The sequence below is a fragment of the Lagopus leucura genome, unplaced genomic scaffold, assembly GCF_019238085.1.
Source record: "Lagopus leucura isolate 7727_CA_CO unplaced genomic scaffold, USGS_WTPT01 Super-Scaffold_100043, whole genome shotgun sequence".
NCBI lineage: Eukaryota > Metazoa > Chordata > Aves > Galliformes > Phasianidae > Lagopus > Lagopus leucura.
The window spans coordinates 1927057-1951765 of NW_024962290.1; the positions used below are offsets into that span (position 1 = coordinate 1927057).

At 48.2% G+C, this 24709-nt stretch overlaps 1 protein-coding gene across 2 annotated transcripts in view; it reads left to right on the forward strand.

Annotated features, from left to right (window-relative positions):
* The first annotated feature begins 5118 nt into the window (after nt 1–5118).
* KCND3 (potassium voltage-gated channel subfamily D member 3) overlaps nt 5119–24709 on the forward strand; it is an 87357-nt gene continuing 67766 nt past the window's right edge. For both annotated transcript variants that reach the window (XM_042884430.1, XM_042884431.1), the window contains exon 1: nt 5119–6274. In XM_042884430.1, the coding sequence (XP_042740364.1) occupies nt 5166–6274 (1109 nt within the window). In that variant the 5' untranslated portion in view covers nt 5119–5165. The remainder of the gene's footprint in view (nt 6275–24709) is intronic.

Below are 24709 nucleotides of genomic sequence, written 5' to 3' on the forward strand. Positions count from 1 at the left end.
GGGTCCGCGGCCGGCAGCGGCGGGCGGGCGGGGCGAGGCGAGGCGGGCGGCGGGCTGGGACCCCGCGGAGGTGAGCGGGGTCGGGGGGACGGCGGCCGGGGCCGAGGGGGGAGGGAGGGGGCACCTGCGGGCGGGGTACTGCGCGCCGGCGGCGGGGGGAGGGCGAGGGGCAGGGGCCGCTCCCGCCCGTCCGCTCCCCGGCTCCGCATTCCCTCTCCTGCTCTCACCTTCCTCGCCGCTCCGATCCCTTCTCTCCCTCCCCTCCCTCTGTTCCACCCTCTGCCCGCGCGGACCCTTCCAGCCCCCGAACTCCCGGCTATAGATTAAAGTGCGGAGCTGAGCTGGGGAAGGATGCGAGGCAATGGCGAGGCAGCCGAGCTCCTCTATTTCATGTACGTATCTGTCTTACTTTATGGAAGTCACTAACTATCGCTGCGGCGCATCAGTCAGTGCCAGAGCTGCCCGGCAGAGCGGAGCATGACTGGGTTGCTCTCGTTTGGGCTGAGAGTTATTTATTGAAGGGAGATTCACCGGCAAATGTAACTGAGCAAAGATGCCAGCTCTCTGAGCATCTGGAGTCCAACTTCTGACCGCGGATGAAAGAGGGATGCAGAGAGGACTGGTAAGAGTTGCCAAGAAGCTGGGCAAGCGAGAACGGCAGGAGGAGGAGGAAAGGGTACGGGGTAGGAGAAGGAGAGGGGAGAAGGAGAAAGGGGAAGGTCGGCTTCAGGCTGGGGTATTTCTTTTCATTCCACCCTCCTGCCCGGGCTAAGGCTGCCTGTGGGTTCACGGTACCGGGGGAACGGCTCTTCTCCAGGAGAACAGACTTCTCCCACGGGTTCTGCTGCCCGAGAGCACAGCATCGCACACCTCGCCCCCCGGCTCCCAGCCTCGCCAATGCCGGCACGTCGGCCCGCAGCGTAGGCTCAGGTGTGCGTTTAATGGCTCCGGTTGCTGTGCCTCCGGTAGCTCGAACCGCCCGTCCTCGGGCTGCATCCCCCCGTAGGTCCGTGCCTGCGGATGCTCCGGGACCTGGCAGCGATCTGAAGCTCCGAATTGGGCTGGAAAGGAAAGGAGCAAACCCAACCAGCTCAGGAGAGAGGCAGGGAGAGACCGTCTCCGCTGTAAAGAGGGAGAAGCCATTTAGTCATCTCTCTATCTTCCCAATGATGATTGCATTTTCTGATTGCCTCTGACTGCATTTAGAGAGGGAGTCGGGAGGCAGGCACAGCTCACCTCGTACCCACAGCAGCGGTGCTCCCTCCCTGCCCGTTCCCTCGGGCTCTCCCTGCCCCTGGTGCCTTGCAGGTAATGGGGTGCTGCGAGATGGGGCGCCCGGGCTGCCGGGGTGGGCAGGACTTGGCATGCACTTATTGTAAGCCTGTTGCTTTTGCTCCCAGATCTCTGCACCCAGCTGAATGGGTGCTCTGCAGAAAGTTTTATTATCAGATGTGAGCGGGAAGGGAAAGGAATACAAGGCTGAAAGAGGATTTTGAAGCTCTGAGTGGTATTTTGCTCTTAAGCGAAGTATCTTTGCTGCCTGAGCCTGACCCAGCTATGGAGAGAGAGTGAGAGGAGGGATGATCTCCAGGCTCTTCACTCCCATTAGCGTTGTATCTCATCAAAACACTCACTTGTTCATCAGCCGTATTTTAAATCATCCCTGTCTGCTTCCAGAAAAGGAAACGCCAGGAGATTTTGGTTCTGTTTTTGTTTTTGAAGAGTCGTTTAATAAGGACGGCAATGGCAATAGAAGTCAATGTGGTAAGAATCCGTCGCTTATTTGCTGACCCTTTAGGTAAACAGCAATGACTGTTCTCTGAAGTTCTCCTCCAGAGCTGCATTGATCCAACAGCACACGCCAGGGTTTTGCTTTTAGCCTGGGATCACATCGGGGTGCCAGGGCAGCACAGCTGGGCGGTGGGGAGGGATGGAGATGGGGCTGGAATCTGCAGAGATGGGCTCATGCCAACGGCTTTCCTACCCCATGTGCTTCTCCTCCTAACCATCCACAGAAAAGAGTTATTTTCTCCACCGATGCTGACTTCTGTAAGTCAAACAGAGGCAAATGATTGTATTTTGTGCAGCAGGTCTTCTGAATGTCATCAACAGGCTACCGATACACGTTCCTTCCAAACTGCATGCAGAAATTACAGTAATTAAAGTCAGAAATGTGTGTGTAGGCAAGTACGTGTCTGATAGAGTTGCAGTGTGTCTGTTCCCTACTCAAGCTGAAAAGACTGTTGCCCATACAATGTATTTTGTGCCCAGGAATGCTTTCCAGCCTGAGGAGAATGGTTAGCAGTTACTAAACCCAGACATGGAGGGCAGAAAAGGGGCTTCTTTTCTTTTTGATAAACTGTTCCATGGTTTTGTTTTGTTTTAAGCGAGCTGTGCAGCTCTAACTTACAAACCCATCTCTCTTAGTAGAGATAAAGTCCCAAAGATTCACAGACAAGAGAAAGCAAAACCCTTCTGAGAAGGGATTTATTATTCTCTGCCCTCTCAGTCCTTCTTACAGAAGCCCGGCTTACATCTGAAAAAGGTTTTTTTGAGTATTTTGTGGACCAAATGGGACAGATTGAAGCAACTTTGCTAACAGAGCTGTGTGTGCTAAGCTCACTTAACCAGCTGCATTTCTTTGTAGTGGAGAAACGGGAACTAAGCCTCTATGGAAGAACACCCTTCTCTTGTTTTAATCTCCTGCCCGTTTCATAGCTGAGGTATTAATAGCTTCCCCACATACACTGCTAGCATGGAAAGACCCATTTTATCTTTAAAAATTGATTTAAAAATGCGTAAGTGACTTGTGAGCTACCAGTGCTCTATTAGAACAATTATACGTGAAGTATTTATAGAGCCTCAGCAGCCAATGTAGGTAACCTGGAATTTACAGCCAAAGTTATAAGTACGGAAGAGATTTCTAATAAGGCTCCCCAGAGAAATTAGGGAAGATGAGGAGCTGTTGCTTCGTAGCTGCTCAGGTCAGTGTACATCACCAATCAGTCCTGAAATAACGACTTGTGGTGCTTTTAATTGAAATTAAAAAGCACAGAAGACAGTTTACCAGCAGGGAGATTAGGGAGAGGATGTGTTATCTTGGTGCCTTGGCTATTTGTATGCATTTGGTGATTAATGACAGAAGTGGTTGCCATCTTTCTGCCCCCTGCTTTGCAGCCCTGTTCCTACAGTTACAAGATGCACTGTGCCAACAGCAGTGGGCAGCTCTGTCCCCAGGGAGCTCCTCCAGCTGCAGACTGGGGCAGGCAGTCAAAGTGGTGCAGAGCAAATTTGCGGTGCTTTCCTCCACCTCTGCCATGGACAAAGGGTTGTGAGGTCTCCAGGGCTGCCATTCGGGCACCCTTAGCTCAATACCTTTGTTCCTTAGGAGGAAGAGGAAAAAATCGTGCTTCATGATATGGGACAATCCTCCATAGCAAAATGCGGTGGGATATTGGCTCTGGTGCGTGCATATGTGGAAAGTGTCTCCTTGGGATAATCATTATGGATTATTCCATGTTTTGTAATTACAAAACTTCTTCCAGCAGCAGTGAGATGTGGGATTTCAGTTGTCCTTTAGGTAGTAAAATTGCACAGAGAGATGCTCCATATTAAAGTGATGAATGTTAATGTGTCCTGAAGAGGAAAGAGCATTCCTGGGAGCAGTTCAGTTGTTTTTACCACAGATTGATTGCATCATTTTTTATTCAGTGTTTTGATGGCTGTTGAAATCAATAATGCTGCAGCCTTACTGGCTGGAATGGCAGCTTTCATATAATTAAAAATGTTCAGAGTAAAATTGTATAGAAGGGTATCATGTAGAGGATATAATTAGGCTAAAATTGTATAGAAGGGTATCATGTAGAGGATATAATTAGGCTTTGAGGGCTTGAGTCAGTGGGATCAATGGAATCACCATTGATAGATTGGCTTTTGATAGGGACCGTAATGCATCTGATATGATAATGGCACCTTTCTCCAGATAATTTTATGGCAGACTTAGGAAAACAAAAGGGAAGTAAAAGTAAATGCAAGTTAAAAGATGAAAAAAAATTCAGTATTTTAAGAACTCTGACCGAAGACCAAAGAGAGAAAAGGAAAAGAAAATTTGTGGCCAGATCAGAACCACATTAAGCACTGTAATTTCCAGAGAATGTTGGCTTCCAGTGGTTGAGGGTCTGGACAAGTTGGGATATATTTCATCTAAAAAATCAAGATTGCAGTGAAGATATTTCAGTTCAGCCTAATGGTCCTTCAGCTCTGTCTCTGCCTGCCAGGAAACGATCAGGGTCTCCTGGTAATAAATCCTGCTGGAAGAAAGCTGCCCAAGTTTGGAGGCTTTCCCGTTCTGCTTTTCCTGGTACTCCGTTGGTAACATTTTCCTGTATTTCAGTTCAGTAAAACACACCTCTAAATCCAAGAGACAGGCAAAAAACTCCTGCTGAGCCCAGGTCCTTAATTAAGGGTGGAAGAAAATGAATGAAAACCAGAGAGGTGGAACAGGTTGCCCAAGGAGGCTGTGGATGCTTCCATCCCTGCAGGCATTCGAGGCCAGGCTGGATGTGGCTCTGGGCAGCCTGGGCTGCTGGTTGGCGACCTGCACACAGCAGGGGGTTGAAATGAGATGAACATTGTGGTCCTTTTCAACCCAGGCCATTCTATGACTCTATGATTCTATGATTCTGACACCTGGAAGCCCAGCTCAGCTCAGTTGTGGCTCTTCATGGCATGCAGTTTTGCTGGGTGAACTGCAGGCTGATTTCACTGGCACTCCCAGCTCCTTCTTGACAGCTGTAGTTAAATGGATGAGCACGAGACTTACACCTGGGGAATTCTGGATTAGTTTTGTTTGTAAGGAAGCAAATATAAATTACTGTGTTTATGCTGCTTTTAAAGAGCTTTTAATGAGGAATCATTTGCTATTCAAAATTTCAATCCATAATAATGCCGTAACCTCGCCGAGTTGTATCTCCTTTAACATCCTCTTCATCCAGGAGATGAGGGCAAGCCGGCAGTTTGAAGTTCTTGCACCCATTCTGATCCAGCTCTTGAGCACGATGGAGAAACCCTGACTGATTTTGTGCTGTGCTTTTATCTGCTCTGCCTTTCAGATGGAGCTGATCTGACTCCTACCCATCCCCTCCAGTAACACGGCCAGGGGCACCATGGCTGCAGGGGTGGCTGCGTGGCTGCCCTTTGCCAGGGCAGCTGCCATAGGATGGATGCCAGTGGCCAACTGTCCCATGCCGTTGGCTCCGACAGAGAAGAACAAGAGGCAGGACGAGCTGATCATTCTCAACGTGAGCGGCAGGCGTTTCCAGACCTGGAGGACTACACTTGAGAGGTACCCGGACACTCTACTGGGCAGCACGGAGAAGGAGTTCTTCTTCAATGAAGACACCAAGGAGTACTTCTTCGACCGGGACCCCGAGGTCTTCAGGTGCATCTTAAATTTTTATAGAACTGGCAAGCTGCACTATCCCAGGTACGAGTGCATCTCTGCCTACGATGAAGAGCTTGCCTTCTATGGGATCCTCCCTGAAATCATTGGGGACTGCTGCTACGAAGAGTACAAAGACAGAAAGAGGGAAAACGCAGAGCGGCTGATGGACGACAACGACTCAGAAAACAACCAGGAAGGGTCCATGCCATCCCTGAGCTTCCGGCAGACCATGTGGCGAGCCTTCGAGAACCCCCACACCAGCACCTTAGCCTTAGTCTTTTACTACGTCACCGGTTTCTTTATTGCCGTCTCTGTGATCACCAATGTCGTGGAAACTGTCCCTTGCGGCACGGTGCCGGGGAACAAGGAGCTTCCATGTGGGGAGAGATACGCTGTGGCTTTCTTTTGCTTGGACACGGCTTGCGTGATGATTTTCACAGTCGAGTACCTGTTGAGACTCTTCGCGGCCCCAAGTCGCTACAGGTTCATCAGAAGCGTGATGAGCATCATTGACGTGGTGGCCATCATGCCATACTACATTGGTTTGGTGATGACCAACAACGAGGATGTCAGCGGAGCCTTTGTGACTCTAAGGGTTTTTAGGGTTTTCAGGATTTTCAAGTTCTCTCGCCATTCCCAAGGCTTACGAATCTTGGGCTACACTTTGAAGAGCTGTGCCTCTGAGCTTGGCTTTCTCCTCTTTTCCCTCACTATGGCAATTATCATCTTTGCTACTGTGATGTTTTATGCAGAGAAAGGGTCCTCAGCAAGCAAATTCACCAGTATTCCTGCTTCCTTTTGGTACACTATTGTAACCATGACAACACTTGGGTGAGTATTACTTTTTCTTTTACTCGGCAGCCTGCAAGCATGTAGTAGGAGCAAGACTTAGTTGCTCCTAAGCAGTTTTCTGGATGCATGTTGCAAAAGGGAATAGAAGTGTTAAAGACTCGATTGTTCTTTGCCTGATAACTTCTGGAATTCTGTGTTTACATGTATGAAACAGAAAAAGCACTTGAACCCACTTGACAAATGCTTGGCACAATGGTAAATGAACGCAGGAGAAGCAATCTGTGGAGCAGTAGGTGCTGATTTGCTCTCATTCTGCAGGAGAGAGAAGTGGAAGGAAGTTGGCAGGTTGTGCTCGGGTTTTTTTCAGACATTCATTTGAGCCATGGATTTTACACACAATCTCTGATGTATATTTTGACTCTTTTCACAACGTTGGTCACAGTTTCTTTGTGTGGCGTGCCAGGAGTTACAGATGTGCTGAATTCAAATGGATATTATGGGCTGCTGCGCTCCTGAAGTCACTCAGTGTCACTCCAGGACACGTTCCGTGGGATTTTTTCTCCCTCAGTTTAGCAAGAAATGGGCTTCTCGTCTGTGTTTAGTGATGAGTTGAAAAAGTAATTGGCATACGCTGTGTTAGAACTTCAAACACTGCTATGGACAGGTGCGGAGGTAATGGAATAATCAAAGCAAAGGAAACATAGCCTGGAGGGCGCTGTTTTTTCCCTTCTATTTCATTTCCCCCTTACAGATATTTCTACTGAGATTATAGATTTGAGCTTCTGTCTCCCTGAACAAAAGCCTTTGTCAGAATGGCCGAGCCCTCACCCTGATGGGGTTATGTAAAAAGAAAGTAGGCAATCATCTCTTAATGCCACCCATCAGGACACACAACGTTTGTCATTACTTTGCAAAGAGTTTTCCCACTGAAGAGCTCACAGGGTTTAATGCTCAGATGTAGACAACCCTCACTCTTGTAATATGGTCACCACTTCTTTCCTCTAAGCTGCTTGTGATTTTAAACACTTCTCTGTGCCTATTAGGCATGGACAGGCTCACAATGGCTCTTGTAAATTATTGAAATCGTAATTCAGCTGTCAGAAAGGCACAGAATCTGATGACAACTGGCAGTCTGAATTCTTCAGTAAGTGAGAATAGCAATGTTTGTCACACCAAAAGGCTCTCTCGTTGCCGTTCCATATAACTGCACCCATCCTTCTGTCTGCAGACACGTGTGTGTTCACATGGATGTCCTTTCCATCTTTGTCATAGGAAAGTTGGGGTTGAGGAAACGCAGTTTTGCTTGGGAACAAAAGTTGCTGGTAAAAGCCATGCAGAAAGTGCTGCAGAGTGCAGTTAATGCTCTGCTCCCATCGGTGCTTGGTCTTGTTCCCTTTCTCTTCCTCTCTGAACACATAGGTGACAAAACAGAGTGCTGAGGACTTGAAAGTGTCCTCAATCTGTTGCAATCACAGAAATTATGGATGAATGAGTGCCTTAAATGAGTCGACAAGAATTAAAAACACCCAGGAGTTTAAGCATAGCTTTGTAAGCGTTCATTGGAAAGGGACTGATAACATGCTATCAAAGCCTTAAAGCTTACACTTAGCGTGTTACTGATTTGGGGCTTTCTGTTGCTGGATTTTAATTAAAATAGGTGTCTCTGGCAAACAGTGTGCCAGCTGAGATTGCTGCCTTTAGCACAGACTTGTAAGGCACTCTGAAATCCGGGCAGCTCCTGCAGAGAAATGCCAACACCTGCCTGCCCCACACATGGCTCTGGCACCTTGCTGTGCAGTGCAAAACCAAACCCTCCCTGCTGGCTTCCCAAACCCTGGGAATCCTAGGCAAATCCCAGGCAGACAGGTTGATGCTATGTGCCACGCAGACCTCCTTGGAGCCCACCGACAGCCCCTCACCCAGGGCAGCTCTACGCCATCGAAATCAGCCAGCTGCAGAAACAAGACTTCGGCCCCACGTCATTCCCATCTTCCTGGCATTTTCACACCACAGTCCATCTCTCTCTCTTCAGAAATCACTTAGCAATGTTTGGAAGGATCTTGTTACTAATGAGAGCGCTGGCAATTCCCATCTCACAGCGGTTGCCAGCAGCCGGAGTTCCTAACGTGCTTCTTATTCCATCTCACTTCGCCTCTCCAAGCAGTTGCCTGTCAGCTGCTGCCATCCCAGCACTGCTCAGAGCATCCCAATATCATCTGCTTTAGCCAGTATTTGAAACAGGAAATGTACAGTGCCATAGCTTTTAAGCCAAATATACACACGTGTATAGATTTCTTCTTTTGAACCCTGAGACTTAAACAGATAATGGACATTTCCATGGCACTGTAATATCTTTGCTTGTGGCAATGTGATTTGCAATGTGGAGGACAACTTTTCCCGTGTTTCCAAGCCCCTTTTATATGAAGGGAAAGTTTACTGACAATGAAAACCCAGGCTAGAGCTAGGAAAGCATTAACAGATGTTCCAGTTGACTAACGTTAATAATTAAAATAACAAATCTAAGCCAGATATTTGCTGGAGTAAATTAAATTTGTTCAGTTGGAAGCAAGGAAGTCATCGCCATTTGTGAGAGCCAGCCTCCGTGCACAGCCTGGTGCACAACCATGATAAAGGATTTTCCAAAAGGGGTTTTTCCTCTGAGCAAAAGGCACAAAAGCAACAGCAAAAAATCAGCAGCGCAGGGAGGGAGGTACAGCAGCTTTTCTGAGATGGGAAACAAAGCAAAGGAATTAAATTATACTGACCCTGCATCTCTGAGCCCTCTGCTGTGCTCATCAGCCCCGCTTTAACAGAGGCTGTTTTAATTTAGCACGAGTTAAATTTTGCTCAGGAGGTTTTATAATGAAAGCATTACTCTTAGGTGCATCTCAAATCAATCTGAATCACTGAATCAACTATTCAAAATTAACTCAAGGCCAGCTATCCTATGCACAGCAGCACTTTCCTCTGGAGGCAGCGGCTGCCCCTCACCCTGCAGCACTCATCCTCTAATCTGCCTGCATTTGTGCCCCCTCTTGCTTTTAACTCACTTCATACACAATGGCCCTCAGCTTTACACCCACACTGAGACACTTTAATTATCATAAATCGTGTCACTTTGCTACCAGTGCATTGTTTCCATCTACTTTTAACTGGGGTTTGCTTCTGGAGGGGCTGACCCCACATCCCTGTGTCCCAGTGTGACAAACAGGGATGCGGTGCCAGACCCCATCTCTGCAGGCAATTCTGCTTCTGCCCATGTCATGTTTCCCTTTGCTGTTTATGGCTGTTTTCCTTTTACCTGACAGCAGCAGTATGTTCAGCCTCCCAGGCAGCGTCTGTGAGCACAGCGTGGCTGCAAACCCCCCTTCCCACACCTGTCCCCGTGGGGTCTGTTCTGTCCCTTTGGGTTTGGCTGCGCTGGTCACTGTGCTGGGACAGCAGAACCGTATCTGCAGAGTTTGTTCAAGGAGCCACATCAGCTTGGGGAAGTCATACAGCAGATGCAATGGCCTTGCCATGGCTGCAGCCCGCTCTGCAGCGAGGAGGGGAATCCCTGAGTGCTGGGGGGGCTGGGAGCAGTGCACAGATCCTGAGTGCTGGGGGTGCTGGGCTCAGGCTTGGGGGCTGCTCCACTGTCCTGCTATTACCCAGCTGGAGCCCGAAGTCCTGCAAATCATGGGGATGAGAAGTGAGAGAGAGCTGTCAGTAATCAACCATCTTGTTATTTGTTTCGTTGATTTCTTGGGCTTTCTTTTTCACTGGTGTTCAATTTTGGGGAAGGAAGGAATGGGATGAGATGTAAACAGGGGAACAGGATGTGAAACTTGCAGCGCTGCCGGCTGAGCGCTGAGCAACTGCAGGGCTGCCAGCACTGCGTGATGGGGATCTGTGCAGCACTGCTCCATGCGTGGCCCCAGGGCCCGTAGACCGATAGCAGCCCTCATTCACCCTCCTTCATGTGACCCGGGAGGAGTTTGCAAAGTCATGGAAGCCATAGATCAGCCCTGCAGTGCTGCCATGCTGGGTGCTCTGCAGAGCTCAGCCCCGTCATCGTATGGCGTGTGTCACCTCCTCAGTAAGTGGAATCAGAAATATTGCTCTAATAGAAATGCTGCTTTGCATATCTGCCATCGTCAGGGGGAAGATGGATGAGCTGTGGGACATGTCCTTTGTAAAGCGAGGTGCCAGCACATCATCACTCTCCCCATTTCCTACGGGCAACAATTCTTCTGCCCACAGGCCAGGGAGCAGCTTGAATTTAGTATACAGAAAACCCAATAAGACAATGAATTAATGGAGCTACACAAAGAAGTCATTTGCTTGAGCTTTCATTCTCCTGACTCCAGGTTCACCTTATATGAAGTGTGTATCAATTTTCTTCCCCTAATGGATTTACAGACGCTGCACGGAACATCTCTGTATCAGAATCAGAGACAGAACCTTTTCCTTCTCTGCCTTGATGCAAATCTCAAGCAAGCATCTCATTTTTGAGCTATTTGCATTCAGCAGAAGTATTAAAATGCCCTTATTCATTCTTGTCGCAAGTGGAATTCATTGGATTTTCACTCTCTCAAAAAAAAAACCAACCCTGAAAAACGGGAATGTCTCTGTCCTTGGGCTTTTTGTGGCTCTGGTTACTTGTCATGATTGCACACACAAGCAAACACCCCATTTTCTAATGGGCAAGGGCAAATAACTTTCCATCAAGGCAAACTCGTGCGAGAAGGACATTATTTTGAATGATGCTGAGTAACGGTGCTGCCTAAAACCACAACATGACTACTGTGCTTACCAATGGGAACCTTGGCAGAGATGCATCTATAGCAACTGAGCTGAGGAAGCTTTCGCAGCTCCTCATTCCTGCTTCCCTCCCCAGCCGGCAGCACAGCGAGTGCCTGAGAGACGCAGGCTGTGGAGAGCATTGTATTTTCGCTGGAGATGAAGGGAAGTGATTGGCTTGCTGATTCGGATCCGAGTTATTTTTAGTCTCATAAAATGATAATTTCATAACAGCGCTGACCCAGTAAAAGTAATTAGTTTACAGCAATCAGCTGAAAATAAGGGACAGAGTAGCCACCGTCAGTATGAAGGCGGTGAAAGGGGAAGGGAAGTTAAAGGCCTGCAACAAATTAGCCAAAACGAATTACATCTCTTGGCTGATTACATCCACGCAGTCAAAATCTGCTCTTGGCGTGCATTGCTGCATGGGCACAGAGAGCTGCAGGACCATCAGAGAGGTGCGGAATTTGGTGCTGCGCTGCTGTGATGCTGGGCTCTGCATCCCTGCCACTGTGCCCATCTGCATGAAGGTACCCAGGGACAGAGATGCTGTGCTGCTACCGGAGGACAGAGCAGGTTTGGATGTGCTTAATGCAGCATAAGCTCCAGGAGCAGAGGGCTCAGCCTGGCAGCTGCTCTGTGCCTTACACCGAGGGTTGCTCTGTGCTAAACCTGTCCCAGCTTTGCTGGCTGCCCTGGGCAGGGCTCAGCCCCATGGCTTTCCCAGACAGCCACTGTCAGTTCCACCATTTACCAGCACTACGTTAGAGCACATTCAAGGGCTGTAATTCTCCTCTTCAGGTTACAAGTAAGGGTGGAAGAGTTATTTTAAAATCAATATCTAGCAGAATGCCATTGTTCCAACATTAAAACCTGCTGGGAAATTACTCGGAGGTATGTGGCAAGTCAAATTGCTGCTTGCCAGAGGAGGAAACAATTCATTACCTCTTTAAAAGGTGCAGATCTTTCCTGGCTTTTCGTTTTAGTTTGCAGCCTGAGGAACGATGCTGCAACATCTGGCCCTTTCCTTCTCTCACTTGTTAGTGACTTATATCTCTTCTCCTGGCTTTACACTGGGGATGTCTGTGTGGGCTGTGGGGTTTGGGTCTGGCTGTGGGGTTTGGGTCTGGGCTGCACGCTACTGCTCAGTGCTGTATGTGGGGTCCGTTCCCCTACAGACACATCTGAAAGCACCGTGCTGAGGTGGGCAGCCGTGCAGAGCTGCTCTGTGCCACGAGACTTGGGGAGAGGAACCGAGCGCAGCGCCCGGGGCAGCCTGCTGCTTTCATCTCGGCCTGCCATCTGCAACAGAATTAAAACACACATCAGCCCGAGCGTTTTGCCTTCAGGACTTTGCGAAATTTGGCTGCTGTGAAGCCCTTGAGAAGGATTGTTTGCTTCCGCAGGGAGCAGCCCTGCAGAATGGGGCCACGCGCCCCTGAAAGCTGAGCTCAAACAGAGCCGAGCTCAGAGTGCAGCGGTGCCAGGAGACCCCCCCAGTAACAAAGACGAGACCCCAGCAGCCAGCCCAGTCCTGCACTGCCCAAGATGCTGCCTTGCAGCAGTGGAAGCTGTCAGGTTGGCTTTTGGCAGCTGCTGTTGGCCTGACAACATGTCCTCAGCGCGCTGAAATACCCTCAGCTTTTTTTGTGCAGATAATTATTTTTCATGATCTTATTGCTTTATTCCTTCTGTGCATGTGACTCCATCTGAGAGACACAAATTGCTGCTGTTCCTCTTTTGCCTGTGGATACGGGGTTTCGCATCAGATGTGAAAACAGCAGATGATAAATTCCCATTTGCTTTCAGCCTTTAAGGTTTAAATGCACAGCTTTGAGATAACAAGGTTTCCCCCCACAGCCTGACAGCCCCTTTATTTCTTCTCCGTACAAAGGAAGACACTTTTACTATTACTTTATCCTTCTTGTTTTTCCACCCTGTTGCCACAGTTCTCACTTCCACGTCAGTACGCTCTTCTGGTGCGTAATTTGTGCACATGTCATCAACAGGACACTTTTTGTCTGTTTTGGTAGGAGCAGCAGCACAAAGGATTCATCCTCCTTAAATATTAATTAGTCACCACGGTGAGGACAAAAATAACGCATTATTTTTCAATTGGAAAGGATATCACTATTCTTGTAGCCTAATGCTTGGCAGAAGAGAGCTCTCTTTGAAGGGAGAGCTGCAAGGAAAGAGCTGCTCTGAGCTGCCTTCTCCTGGAGCCCATCTCCATCAGTGCCTCTGCTTGCATCAGCAGTGCGCTCCAAAAGCAAACTCTCCATCATCCCATCCCGCTGCCTGGCTCATAGCACAGCTCCAGAGCTGCCCTGCAGAGAGATTCCTTCTGGAGAAACACGGCTGGAAGGCAGCTGAGAGAACGTGCCTGATGTGTTCTTACTGCCCACAGACGTTCAGTCCGTGCACTGGACCAGGACTGGCCCAAACTGAACACCCCAGGTATGCGCAGGGCACTGCGTCCTTCACTCCGCAGCTCAGCTCCCTCTGAGCCACACAGCTGCTGGGGCACAAACAAACGTTTATCCTTTCCCTGTGCTCAGGATTCATTCTCGTTGTAACCCTGTTTTATCGTCTTTTGAGGCTTCAGTATTGGCTTGACCTGTTGTCATCAGTATTAAAGAAGAGCTCCAACTGCTTTTTTCTGCTTCTTCAGAGGGAAGGCAGAAGGAGGCCGTTGTCCATCCAACAAACTCTGACACCGTGAGAGCCTTTTTCCAATAATTGGTGTCTGATTGAGTAGAAACAGGGCTAAAACGTAGCACTCTGAGCATGAACCAATGCAGCACAATTGCCAACACACCTCCTTCACTGCCACACGTCTCAGTTGTGCCGTTGTTCAGGAAGATGTAGCAGCCCGTCTCCCACCCCGTGAGAGATCCTCCTTGTCAGACCTGCTCTCTGATCTCTGCATAATGAACCACAATACGAAAGCCCTTTCTTCTGCTGTCTGTGTGTCTCTAAAGCTCCCTGCACGGCCACGCCATTGCGTGCAGATGGGCAATCAAGGGCTCACAGGAGGCAATCACAACTTCTACTCGTGCCTCTTTTCCTTCTCCTGCCTACTTGCATCTGCCCCACCGTCTGTTCCTCCATCCAGGGAGCATCCATCATGGAACAGGATGAGTCCTGCTGAGTCAGACGCTCGGCTTCAGTTCTTGAAATGAGCTGGCATGATATTCTCTCCTTGGCACGTTGTGCACAGAGGCTTCAGCCCTTGTAGATATTTTCCTGCTGCAGAGGAATAGCAGGCCAGATTAAATAATAGAAACAGTCATTCAGCAAGGCAGTTGTTGAATGAAAATATGCAAAACAGATCAAATTAGGTAAAAATCACTTCTCTTGCTAAGGGTCAAACGAGCAGTAAGCTAGGCTGAGGGAGACAAGATTTGGGCTGCAGAGGGCTGAGCGGGATGAATTCCCCTACTAATGAGCTTAGTGAATAAGCTCATTACCTAATGAGCTCTATTGAACAAGCTTGATTTCTAGTCTAGGGAAAGCCTTCTGAACAGATAAAATGTAGGTAAACAGCAACCTCCTATTACAGACAGAAAACATATCTGTAGCTCCAGAGCAAAGCTGCTGTCACGTCAGGTTCTTCCTGTCGGTGTGGACAAAGTTGCAGTGCTTTGTTTCTTACTTCTTGGTGGGAAGAAAACAACCATTTAAATTGATGGATCAGAAAAGCAACAAATGGTAGCTGCTGTTTTCCAGGTTTGATCGTTCTTTACAAATTCAGATACAAGCAAGGATGTGCACTAACACGGCTAGCTCTAACACAAGTGTCCCAACACCCTTGCTTTGGTGCAGCCCTTGGGGTACTGTAGCCATTAATAACTGCCAGGCTGGGTAGCCAACAGAGCTCCTCTCCAACCACAGCCATTCTGCACTTGTATGAACAAATACTCCTGGAATGGATCTTTCTCACCAGATCAGACAGAACGGAGAGGTCTGGACAAATGGCACAAAGGAAACCTGACTGCCCACGCAGTCCTGTGACAGATCTTGTGGGCAATTCACTGCCCAGAGAAGTGGGAGTCCAAATACCCGCTGTGTGAGCAGCAGTCCATCACATACCCACACACAGCTTTCCATAATGTTCAATTCTGCCAGACTGGAAAAGAAGGGAGAAAAATGAGATTTCAGTAAAGGAGGCTACATCTAAGAAAAAGCTTTAAATCTTAATGTTGTCTTCTATATAGTAACACTCGTATTTATTTTTACTGTTTTTTTTTCTTGGCCAGCAGAAGGCTTTCAGCAGATACGAAGGGCTGTTAGAACAGTTCTGCTCCCATAGCTGTGCTGCACTCACACTCTGCCGCTGCCCATCCTATGTGTGTGCAACTCTGAGCAGAGCTGGGGCGCATCTGAAGGGGGGAAAAGGGGAGAATATCCAAACTCTGCACTAAGAACCAATCGCTGCTTTGGTGGGAGATGAAGGATTCTGAGGAGGGAACAGGTGTTCGCCCTTAAATATATTTAAACCTATGCATGCATGCCCTCAAGTGCACATCACAGGGTAAATAAACATGCTCACAGCTCACTTGTACGTGTCAGTATATATTTGCGTGATTGCAGCATGAAAGTCTGGCACCAAATGTACTGTGAACTGAAAATGAATTTCAGCAGCTTTTATGATTCATTTTTTGTCAGAAACAAACGAGGCGTCTGCAGCCTCCTCGTTAGCTGTGTCCAGCACAGATCCTCCCTTGCTGCTGCACAGGCAGCCCGTGGCCACACGCTTCCTTCTGGGGCCTCTTTATTGACAGCTTTCCTCCTGCAATCTCATCTGTGTCAATAATTCTTTAATGGCTCTGCCCACTCTGATCTCAGTGCTCCTCGATGTGCCTCCATTGCAGGGTCCCAGCGAGGAAAAAGGAGCATCAGTGGTGGTGGAATGGGAATGGAGGGTTTGAGTGGGGGAGGCTGAGATGTGCAGTGCTGCTATGGGACAGCTGGGGGGCTCTGGGTCCTGAGCTGCTCCTCACCCACCTTCACCTGTGGGCATCCTGCGAGGAGCAGAGATTTCAGCTCCAGGCACTGGAAGCACTGTGGCTAAGTTGGATAGGATTTGTTTGTAGCCATTAATAACTGCTTCCCTGGCAATATCAAAACAGTGTGGGCAGACAGCGCTTCTACCTAGAGCACTTGTCTGCACAATAAATCAAATCCGCCCGCTGCAGCATCACAGTCAGAGAAAGGGCATTTGTCTGAACACGTGTGCGCAGTGCTTTACCTGCAGCAGGAAATGTTTGCAGTGAAAAATGTTGGTGCCCAAAGCTCTGTTAGACTGGGATGTGGGGGACTGTGCAGGAGATGCATGGCAGCAGGATGGCCCTGCAGGAAGCCCACAAACAGCTCCAAGGCTCGCTCCCGACGCATGATGGGGTCTAAATAAAATATCAAAGAACTTCATCTCTTCTTACAGATGAAAGGAGAAAACGGGGGGAAAACATTTTTTTTTTTTAAATCTCACAGAGTTATGGATGGTGGAATAAAAGATGCTCTGCAGGTCTGTATTTTCCTGCTCCTTAAGGGAAGACAAAACATGAGTTAGCAAAATGTGCTGCCTTCTCAGAAGCAAAGTTAGGATTTAATGATGAAATACCATAAATAATGAATGGACAGCCTCCTCTTACTGTGGTGCAGGTAAAGAAACAGCAAAGCACCTTCCTGCTGCAGAAGGAAAACTCGGTTGTGCCTCAGGCTGTTGGGAATTCTACCCAGAAGTGCACTGAGGTGGAATGAATGGACTCAATGCCAAACACTGCCCAACTGTATGCAAAATGTTCCATGGTAGCAAAGCAGTCCCCTTCCACTGCAGCGTAATGTAAGGATTTGGGTTTTACTATATGCTCCTTGTCAAAGTGTTTGTGGGTTTCTTGTTCTAATAGGGTTTTTAGCAAAGCTTGGCCTACAAAATATAGCCTAGATACTCAGCGTAACACAATGCAACCACAGGGGTCAGTTTGCCATCTAAGGTGCAACGCAGCCTCTAGGTCTGTTTTTCCACTCATCTTCTAAACGCAGTTTTCCACCCCGTTCCGTTAAGCCCAGGCACAATCGATGAAACTAAAACAGCATTATAACACTATGTATTGTGGCAAACAACTGACATCCCTCGGAGGAGGAGATAAACCAACAAAAAGCCCAACCAACTCTTCCGCTAATGGAAGGGCTTTCCCTGCGTGATGCCGTGCTGTGCTGCTCCCAGAGCCAGAAGCAATGACAGAAACACAACAAATCATCTCCTTCGGCAGTGGAGGAGTGGACGGGGTCCAGCCTTGGAATTTAACAGCAATCACTCTGCCTAATCATCAGCACTGTGTATTTTTTCCTTGGACGGATCTGTCACTGGTTCATAAAAAACCACAAGACAACTGTCACTGTTAAGCAATTACATGCAGGACGTGAAATGGAATAGCTGGAGAGAATGCCACGAGCACTTTTACAGCACAGGGGTGAATTTCATGCCCTTTCTATGGAAACGTGCCGAGGAGAAGAAATCAAGCGAGCAGAAGTTGCAGCCCAGAGCCCAGTGCATACAGTGGGCTCAAAGGACATTTAAGATCTGCAGTTGAAGTCCCGTGAAAATCAGGTTGAGCAGGGATGAAAAGATTCGTGAGGATTCTGTATGTGAAAAGCAATCACACCACTATATAAATCTGTGATAGAAGATAACCATAAAATAAAAGACTGAAGGCCTGACTCACTGAGAAGTTACCCAGCAATAGCTGGGTTCAGTTTTTACCAGTGCAAAATTATTTTAAAACATTACCATTTGTATATGGCAGAGAATAACATTCCTCTTGCAAAAGATGCAGCTGTGAGTGGTAGAAAACAAAACCCCTCACACAAAGCCCTGAGGAGGGACGTGGCAGAACCCAGCCTGACCTCTCCCAGCAAAGCACATCACTTCCCTTAGTAGGTGCTCAAAGCTTTGTGTGATTGAGGAGGAGTTCTGTGCGTGCTGTCAGACAGACCTGTGTCTGATGGGCTGCACTGAAAGATGGGCACAAAGGAGATCCCATAGGCACAGCCTGTGCCTCAGCTGTGACTCAGGCTGCAGAGACTGATGCTCTCCCAGCTCGCTATTGACACATGGGATGAGTAAAAGAGATTTACTTTGGCATCTCATTCACTTTTCAATCCATCTTCTCTAGTACCTTTCTCCTCTCCAGCCTGTGCATGGAAAGGTCAATCTGTTTAATTACAGCCGTTAGGCGCCCGTGTGCCATTTGCAGAACTGCTCAGCACACGTAGGGAAATGGAGCTGGGGTGCACACTGCTGCCTTCTGCACCGAATGCAACAGCACGGGCCTGCTGCAGCACACAGACCTCCCATGGGCTAATAACAAAGAGAAGAGGCAGCTGAACTGAACTGAGTTTTCACAGCGTATCTGCAGCTTCGTTAAGGCAGTCAGAAAGTGCTACAAACGTTTATTGCAGCGCTGCCCTCCTATGCAAGCACTGGCATCTCCATGTGACAGATGTAGAATCCAATTGAGCGGACCACTGAACTTCCATACAAATCACAAAACACAGTTCCCTGCTCTTGTGGCAGCGACAGGACACCAAAGAGTCCTGCCACTTGTTAGCATCACTCCAGCACCTTCTCACTGGTTTTCCTTGCCATCACCACTGACAAAAGCTCTTCTGGCAATATCACATGGCTTGGGTTGGAAGGGAGCACAAAGCCCACAGCCCCATGCCTGCCATAGGTTGGCTGCCCCCCAGCTCGGGCTGCCCAGGGCCTTGTGCACCTCCAAGGAGGGGCAGATAAGGGTACCTGGGATACTCAGCATTACTCTCCACATCCCAATTCTGCTCAGTGCTCCCACTTTCAAGATCCTTTGAAAAGCAGAGGCACAAATCTATGAAGAGGCTCTACATGGTCAGTTGAAACCAGCGTGTTGTTTCTGTCTCTTTTAGAGGAACACAGAATTGCACAGGGGTCAAGAAAAAACAAGCAAGGCAAGCTACAGGTGCTTCATTCTCTGCAAAACAAGAACAGTGTTCCAGGAATTCATACCACACTTTGAAAGACAGGGCACTTGAAAATCTTTAATCGCATCCTAACCTTTCATTAATTGGGCTTTTTGCACTGGGCAGCATCACAAGAGTCAATCTGCTCCCTCTGTGCAGAACGCAGGTGGGCTGCAGCCAGGGGTGTGCTGGGCAGTGTGACTGATGGAGCCTGCACAGCTCCTGATGGCCCAGCAGCTCTTTCCCACTGCAGAACAAGAAATATCTGAGAAGCATTCCCTACTCATCACAGATCTCAGCAGTAGCCCTTCAGAGAGGCATGCAACAGCTCCTGAAAGTGATGGCTTTCAACAGCTCCGAAAAGTCACATTTTAAATTTATTTCCATAATAATGAGCCTAGCGAGCAATTTTGTCAGCAAGATTTATTTGCATACCTCACATCTCTGTTTTCATGCCATTTCTGTGCTTCCCAGGGCCATCAGACCCTGCTCTCCAAGCACTCGCTCTGAAGAGCAGGGAGCACTCAGCAAACCCAGCTCCAGTGTGTGCCCTGTGCACCCGGGTGGGTTTCAGCCCCAGCATTTTGGCTGAGGTTCCCCAGCCCCCAGCAGAGCCCACCTCCTGGGCAGCTGCCCCCACCAACTGAGTGTTGCTCCTGGGGGCTGCAGTGGGGCTGAGCCACCTCCCAGCAGGGACTTCTCATCCCCTGAGTGTTAGGGGGCCATTTGTTCTAATTCATGTTGACGTTTCATTTCACACGCTATTAAATGAACCTCTTCAGAAGGATGAGACAGAAATTTGCTTTGGAAGGGAGAAATGTAATGTGTGCTTTAGTACCAAACAAGCTGATGGTTTATTTTTCTGATCACAGTTACTGTGTGCAGTGCAGAGCACCCACTCAACTTCATGCAGCGCTGCTCTCTTGTGCACCAAAGTGGCTCTGGCAGCAAAGTCAGTGGCACACACCGCGTTTCGGTGCTTCTGGTATTCCACTGCCATCCTTAAGGCAATGATGGTATTTCTCAGTACACTGTTTTTCCATCTGTTCGTAAGGTAAGGCTGAAATGCTTTCTGTAGATAGCCAGTTTGGTATCCACAACCATACAATGTGGGATAATGGAAGGACAAGTGTAAGGGAACTTCACTGAATCATTTTTTATTTGAGCAATTTAGCAATGACATACTGTATCAATCACTTCTGTGCCGGGACTGTGGAGTAAGCAGATCTCCTGACACACTTTATACCTTTCTTTGAACAATATAAAGCGACCTCAGGGAAGGGAACAAGTAGCTGAAGGCGGCTGTGAATCTCTTTTACTGCTGAAAAGGAACAAGCAGACAAAGAGGCGAGCTTCCCAGGCAGCGCGGGACAGACGGACCACTGGGACAGACAGAGCTTTGGGTCAGATGGATGCATTGGGACAGATGGACACAGTGGGATAGGACAGTGGGACGGTGGCTCTGAGCTCACTGTTAGGGCCGTGTCTGCCTGCTGGGATCACAGCTCCCAGTGGTGGTGGGATTCCACTACCCAAAAATGCACTGACTGATGTGGGCAGATGGGGAAACACAGAGCTTCCTCCTGCCTTCCATGGGCCCCAGCTCCCACCGCGGTACGGCGAGCTGCTGGGCTGATTAAACCTCAGCAGAGTTATTAATACTGAGATTACTTCATCATAGCATGCTGAGAAATAGGCTTTCTTACTTGTTTAAAGAAAACAGGCCCCTTCCCCTTTCTAAATCCGCTCTCATATGGGAACCGTAATACTGAGAAATGCTGAGCAGGGGTCATTTGTATATGGCTAATTAACAATTTTATGAATACTATAAAAATACATCTTGTGGGGATAAATGAGGGCCATTATTTGCAGAAACGACACAAGTTCACAACGGCAATACATCAAAGCCCATTGCTTTCCCCCATCCCATTTATCAGGAGCTCGGTGGGACGCTGGGAGGCAGAGACTCCAAAACAGGGCAGGATTCTGAGGACGATGTGAGCTTCGACTTCCTCCATTTTTAAACTTGGATTATGTCATGTCATATTCTTAAAGATATCCCCCAGGGCCAGCCACTTTCGCAGTGAATAATATCCAATCACCCATTTCTTCCCATGTCATATACCACCGCCTGCTAAATTTGTCGAGCTAATTAGCTCTTTCCCCCAACACTCAGTATGATTAAATCTGTATTAAAAGTTTCTGTGCAGCGCAGGAGCAGACACACCTGAGCGTTCCCTAAATTTAGAAGAGGGCAATATTTAATGGGTTATTTTTAATGGATGCTGGAATTGCTGCGTAAATGAATTCTGATCTGAATTTCCGCAGCCTCCTTATTTTTTTCCTCCTAAAAAAGCCGCCTTCAATTGTATATCAAGCAGATCAGAAAGAATAATGGAGAAGCCTACCTGCTGCCATCCATCAAGCATCTTTCAGAGCTAAATAACAATGAGCCCTTTATGCAAAAAAAGAGGGGAAGAAACTGGGTTTCTTGATCCTTCAGCTCCATCACTTTCTAAGATGTGTCAGATGAGACACAGATGGACTCGTCTCATAGCTTCCATGTGGTTTAAGCTGGGCGAGGTGAGCACTGGGATGCTATGGGATGCTCAGTGCTGCAGGAGGGGAGCAGGAACCGGAGTGCAGTGCAGGATGGATGTCTGGACTTTTCCAAGCCCCTCCACGTCATCAGTTAGCAGGAAGCCATGTCTCGTTGCTGGGGCACTCGGATGCATCCAGAAAGACCCACAAAGGTCTCTGTGTGCCTCCAGCTGGAAGCCTTTGTGCCACAGGGGGCGGAATTCACAGCGCTGTCGTGAAGGTTGGATGCAGGATTTCGGCCCGTTGCTCTGCACGGCTGCCTCTTCCATTTGGGTCCACAGGCTGAGAGATAACAGTTCATCTCCATAATTACAAAGACATCCTCAGCAGGAGACAATAAGGTTGTTTCTTACAGAGGATTTGAATTACTTCAATTATCGCATCTGCAGCCTCCCATTCAGGGAAGCGTAAGGGTTGGGAATACTTCAGAGCAATCAATTGTGCTGGATTGGTTATATTCAACACAACCAGCTAGGAGATTTTTGTTTGTTTGTTTCCTTTAGGCAATACAAGCTCAGAGAATTGTAACATTTCTGTGCCCACTTTGGGGCTGTCTCTTGAACACAACAAAAGCACGAGCCGGAGAAGATGGAACTCACATTCTGAGAGTGCTGCAGCAGCTTCTTGCTGAAATAACAGCCCAGCCACACGCTTGGGCCCCAAAAGCACTCTGTGAGCAAAGCCCAGCTGAGCTGAAGGGTGACCTCCGGCACTAATGAAGTTCCCGTGGCTCTAATTGAAATGCACTGCTTTATTTTCTCTCTTCTAGTCCATAAGAGAAACAATGGGCTGGTGGGATACAAAGAACTTGCTTTGTGCATTGTGCTTTCTCAAAGATGCTTTACAGCATTAGATAGGGAACACAAAAGCGAAGCTGCTGATGTGTTTATTGCTGTATAAATATGTTTTCCTCCAGTGTCACTTCTGGCATGAAAGAAAAGAAAGGCTTCCTCGTAAACATTTCAAAATGGCCAGAGGATGGAAAGCAGATCCTCATTAAAAGATTTGTAATCCTGTCTCTAGAAGGCATCCAGAAAAATGGATATGCCTCAAAAACCCACAGCATGTTAATGTTTTTTACATAATCCACTCCCATTTGGCCAGGCATCCAGCTTGCAGTGCAGCTGAAGCGCACACACGCGTTCAGAACGCTCTTACACTGAGCAGAAGCTCTTTGCTGTGCCATGCGTTGACTCGAGGCCACAGCTCTGAACTCAGTGCCGTGTCTGGGAGCTGGGAACAACGTGAAGAACTCCACAGGTCTCTGAATGTCTCAGCAGCTCCTGGGTTATTACATTTCCTAAAAGTTCCCCCTAAGAAAAGACGATTTCTTTCTTCATTCTCACCTCTGATCAAAACCCTACCACCCCGTGAGGCCGTAGTGATAAACCAAAATCAGATCACGCTTTCAGGCATGTTTCTTCATTGGCCTTAAAATCTCTTTTTGGGAGATGGGAAAATTGTTCTTTTTTGAGTGACACGTGTATTTCTGAAAGCTGCAGTCGCTCTGCCCATGGAACCGCCGTGCCAACTCAGCTCCCCATCCTGAATCAACAGCATTTTGCACGTATTTCATTCCAGCAGGCATTGGGACCCACTTGCCTTCATCCCCAAGCTGCTGCCAGGCGTGCTGTGCTGGCTGTGCTCTGCTGCACTCTGTTCTGCAGCTCAGCCCTTCCCTGGCTCGCTGCCTCCAGGAGCTGGATGGAGAGCACTGCTGGCACTAACAGTGCACTCTCCAAGGGAAGCAAAGTGGTCATGGTAGAGCTGGCTGCTGCAGCAGAGAACGGAAGATGGGAAGGTGCTTGCATTATCAGTGAAGTATAAGATGTTGTGCAATAGGATCGTGCTTTGCAGAGTTTCTGCTGGGGCATGAACTATGTTGTCTCAGGGCAATCTTGCAGCCCGCTGCTATGTCTGCTTTGTGAAGGAAAAGAAGATGCAACCATGAAACCAAAAACCCCATAACTTTTTTCTCCACCTGAAACCCGTCACCTGAAAGTTTCAATTTAGTAATTAAAAGTCCCACTCTTTTAAAATCTAGTCATGAAACACAAAATAAGCCCTCAGCACAATCCACCTTACATAACTTCCTCCACATTTAAAAATAACCTGTGCAACCTTCCCGGTGCTCAGTGCACAATGCAGCAGCTACAGAGCAGCACCTGCACCTCCATCCAGACCCCATCTCCTTGCTCTCACTGCTCTCCCTTGGCAGGAGCCCCAAGCTATTGCAGTGAGCTCAGCAGGAAAGGATTGAGGTGGTCCTCCCAGTTCTGGACTTGGCAGGGCCCAGAGTCCATCCGAGCAATGGAACTGCATGTAGGGTTCCTCCACATTGCAAGGAGCTGTGTGTGTTTGCAGCCAGAAGCAGCATTGCCCCACATTGTAACTTGGCTCCTGGCTGACTGCATTACCAGAGAATCCTAAGTCTTATGTTATTCTGGTCCAGTAAATATTAAAGTCAGGGAAGAAACTCACGACAGGTCCCAAGAGTGTGAACACAAAACAGAGCTCTGGTTTTATTCATGCTGAAATCAAACAGTGCATTAAAAGCACTTTGTAAGATCTCCCTGGCACTGCTCTGTACCGAGCCCTGCACTGTTCACACAGGGACAGGTCTGAGTGCTCCTCTGTTCCAGATAAAACTCCTGAGAATCACTCAGAAACAACAACAAAAAAGTAGTATGGAAATCAGTAGGAATTGCAGAGTGGAAAGGAATGACCACATGAGAATGATAAATGTACTGAAAAATAAGGAGAGCAAGGATATACATCAACACAGATACATAAATCACACAGATGCACAATTAATTTGTTACGCCAGCTACGCCTGCAGAGCTCAAGCAATGCTAAAATATGATGAAGAAACCCTAGGCAGATCTCTTTGTCCCTGTCTGGAGTAAATGATTACAGATGTATTGCCCAAGTTCACATTTCCTTAGGAAATGTCCTGGACCCAGAATCCAGCCTGGGTGGCTGCAGAGAGAATGACCACTGAGTGGCACCAGGCAGAGCAGCACTGGGCAAAGCAGCACCGGGAAGAGCAGCACTGGGCAGAGCAGCACTGGGCACAGCAGCACTGGGCAC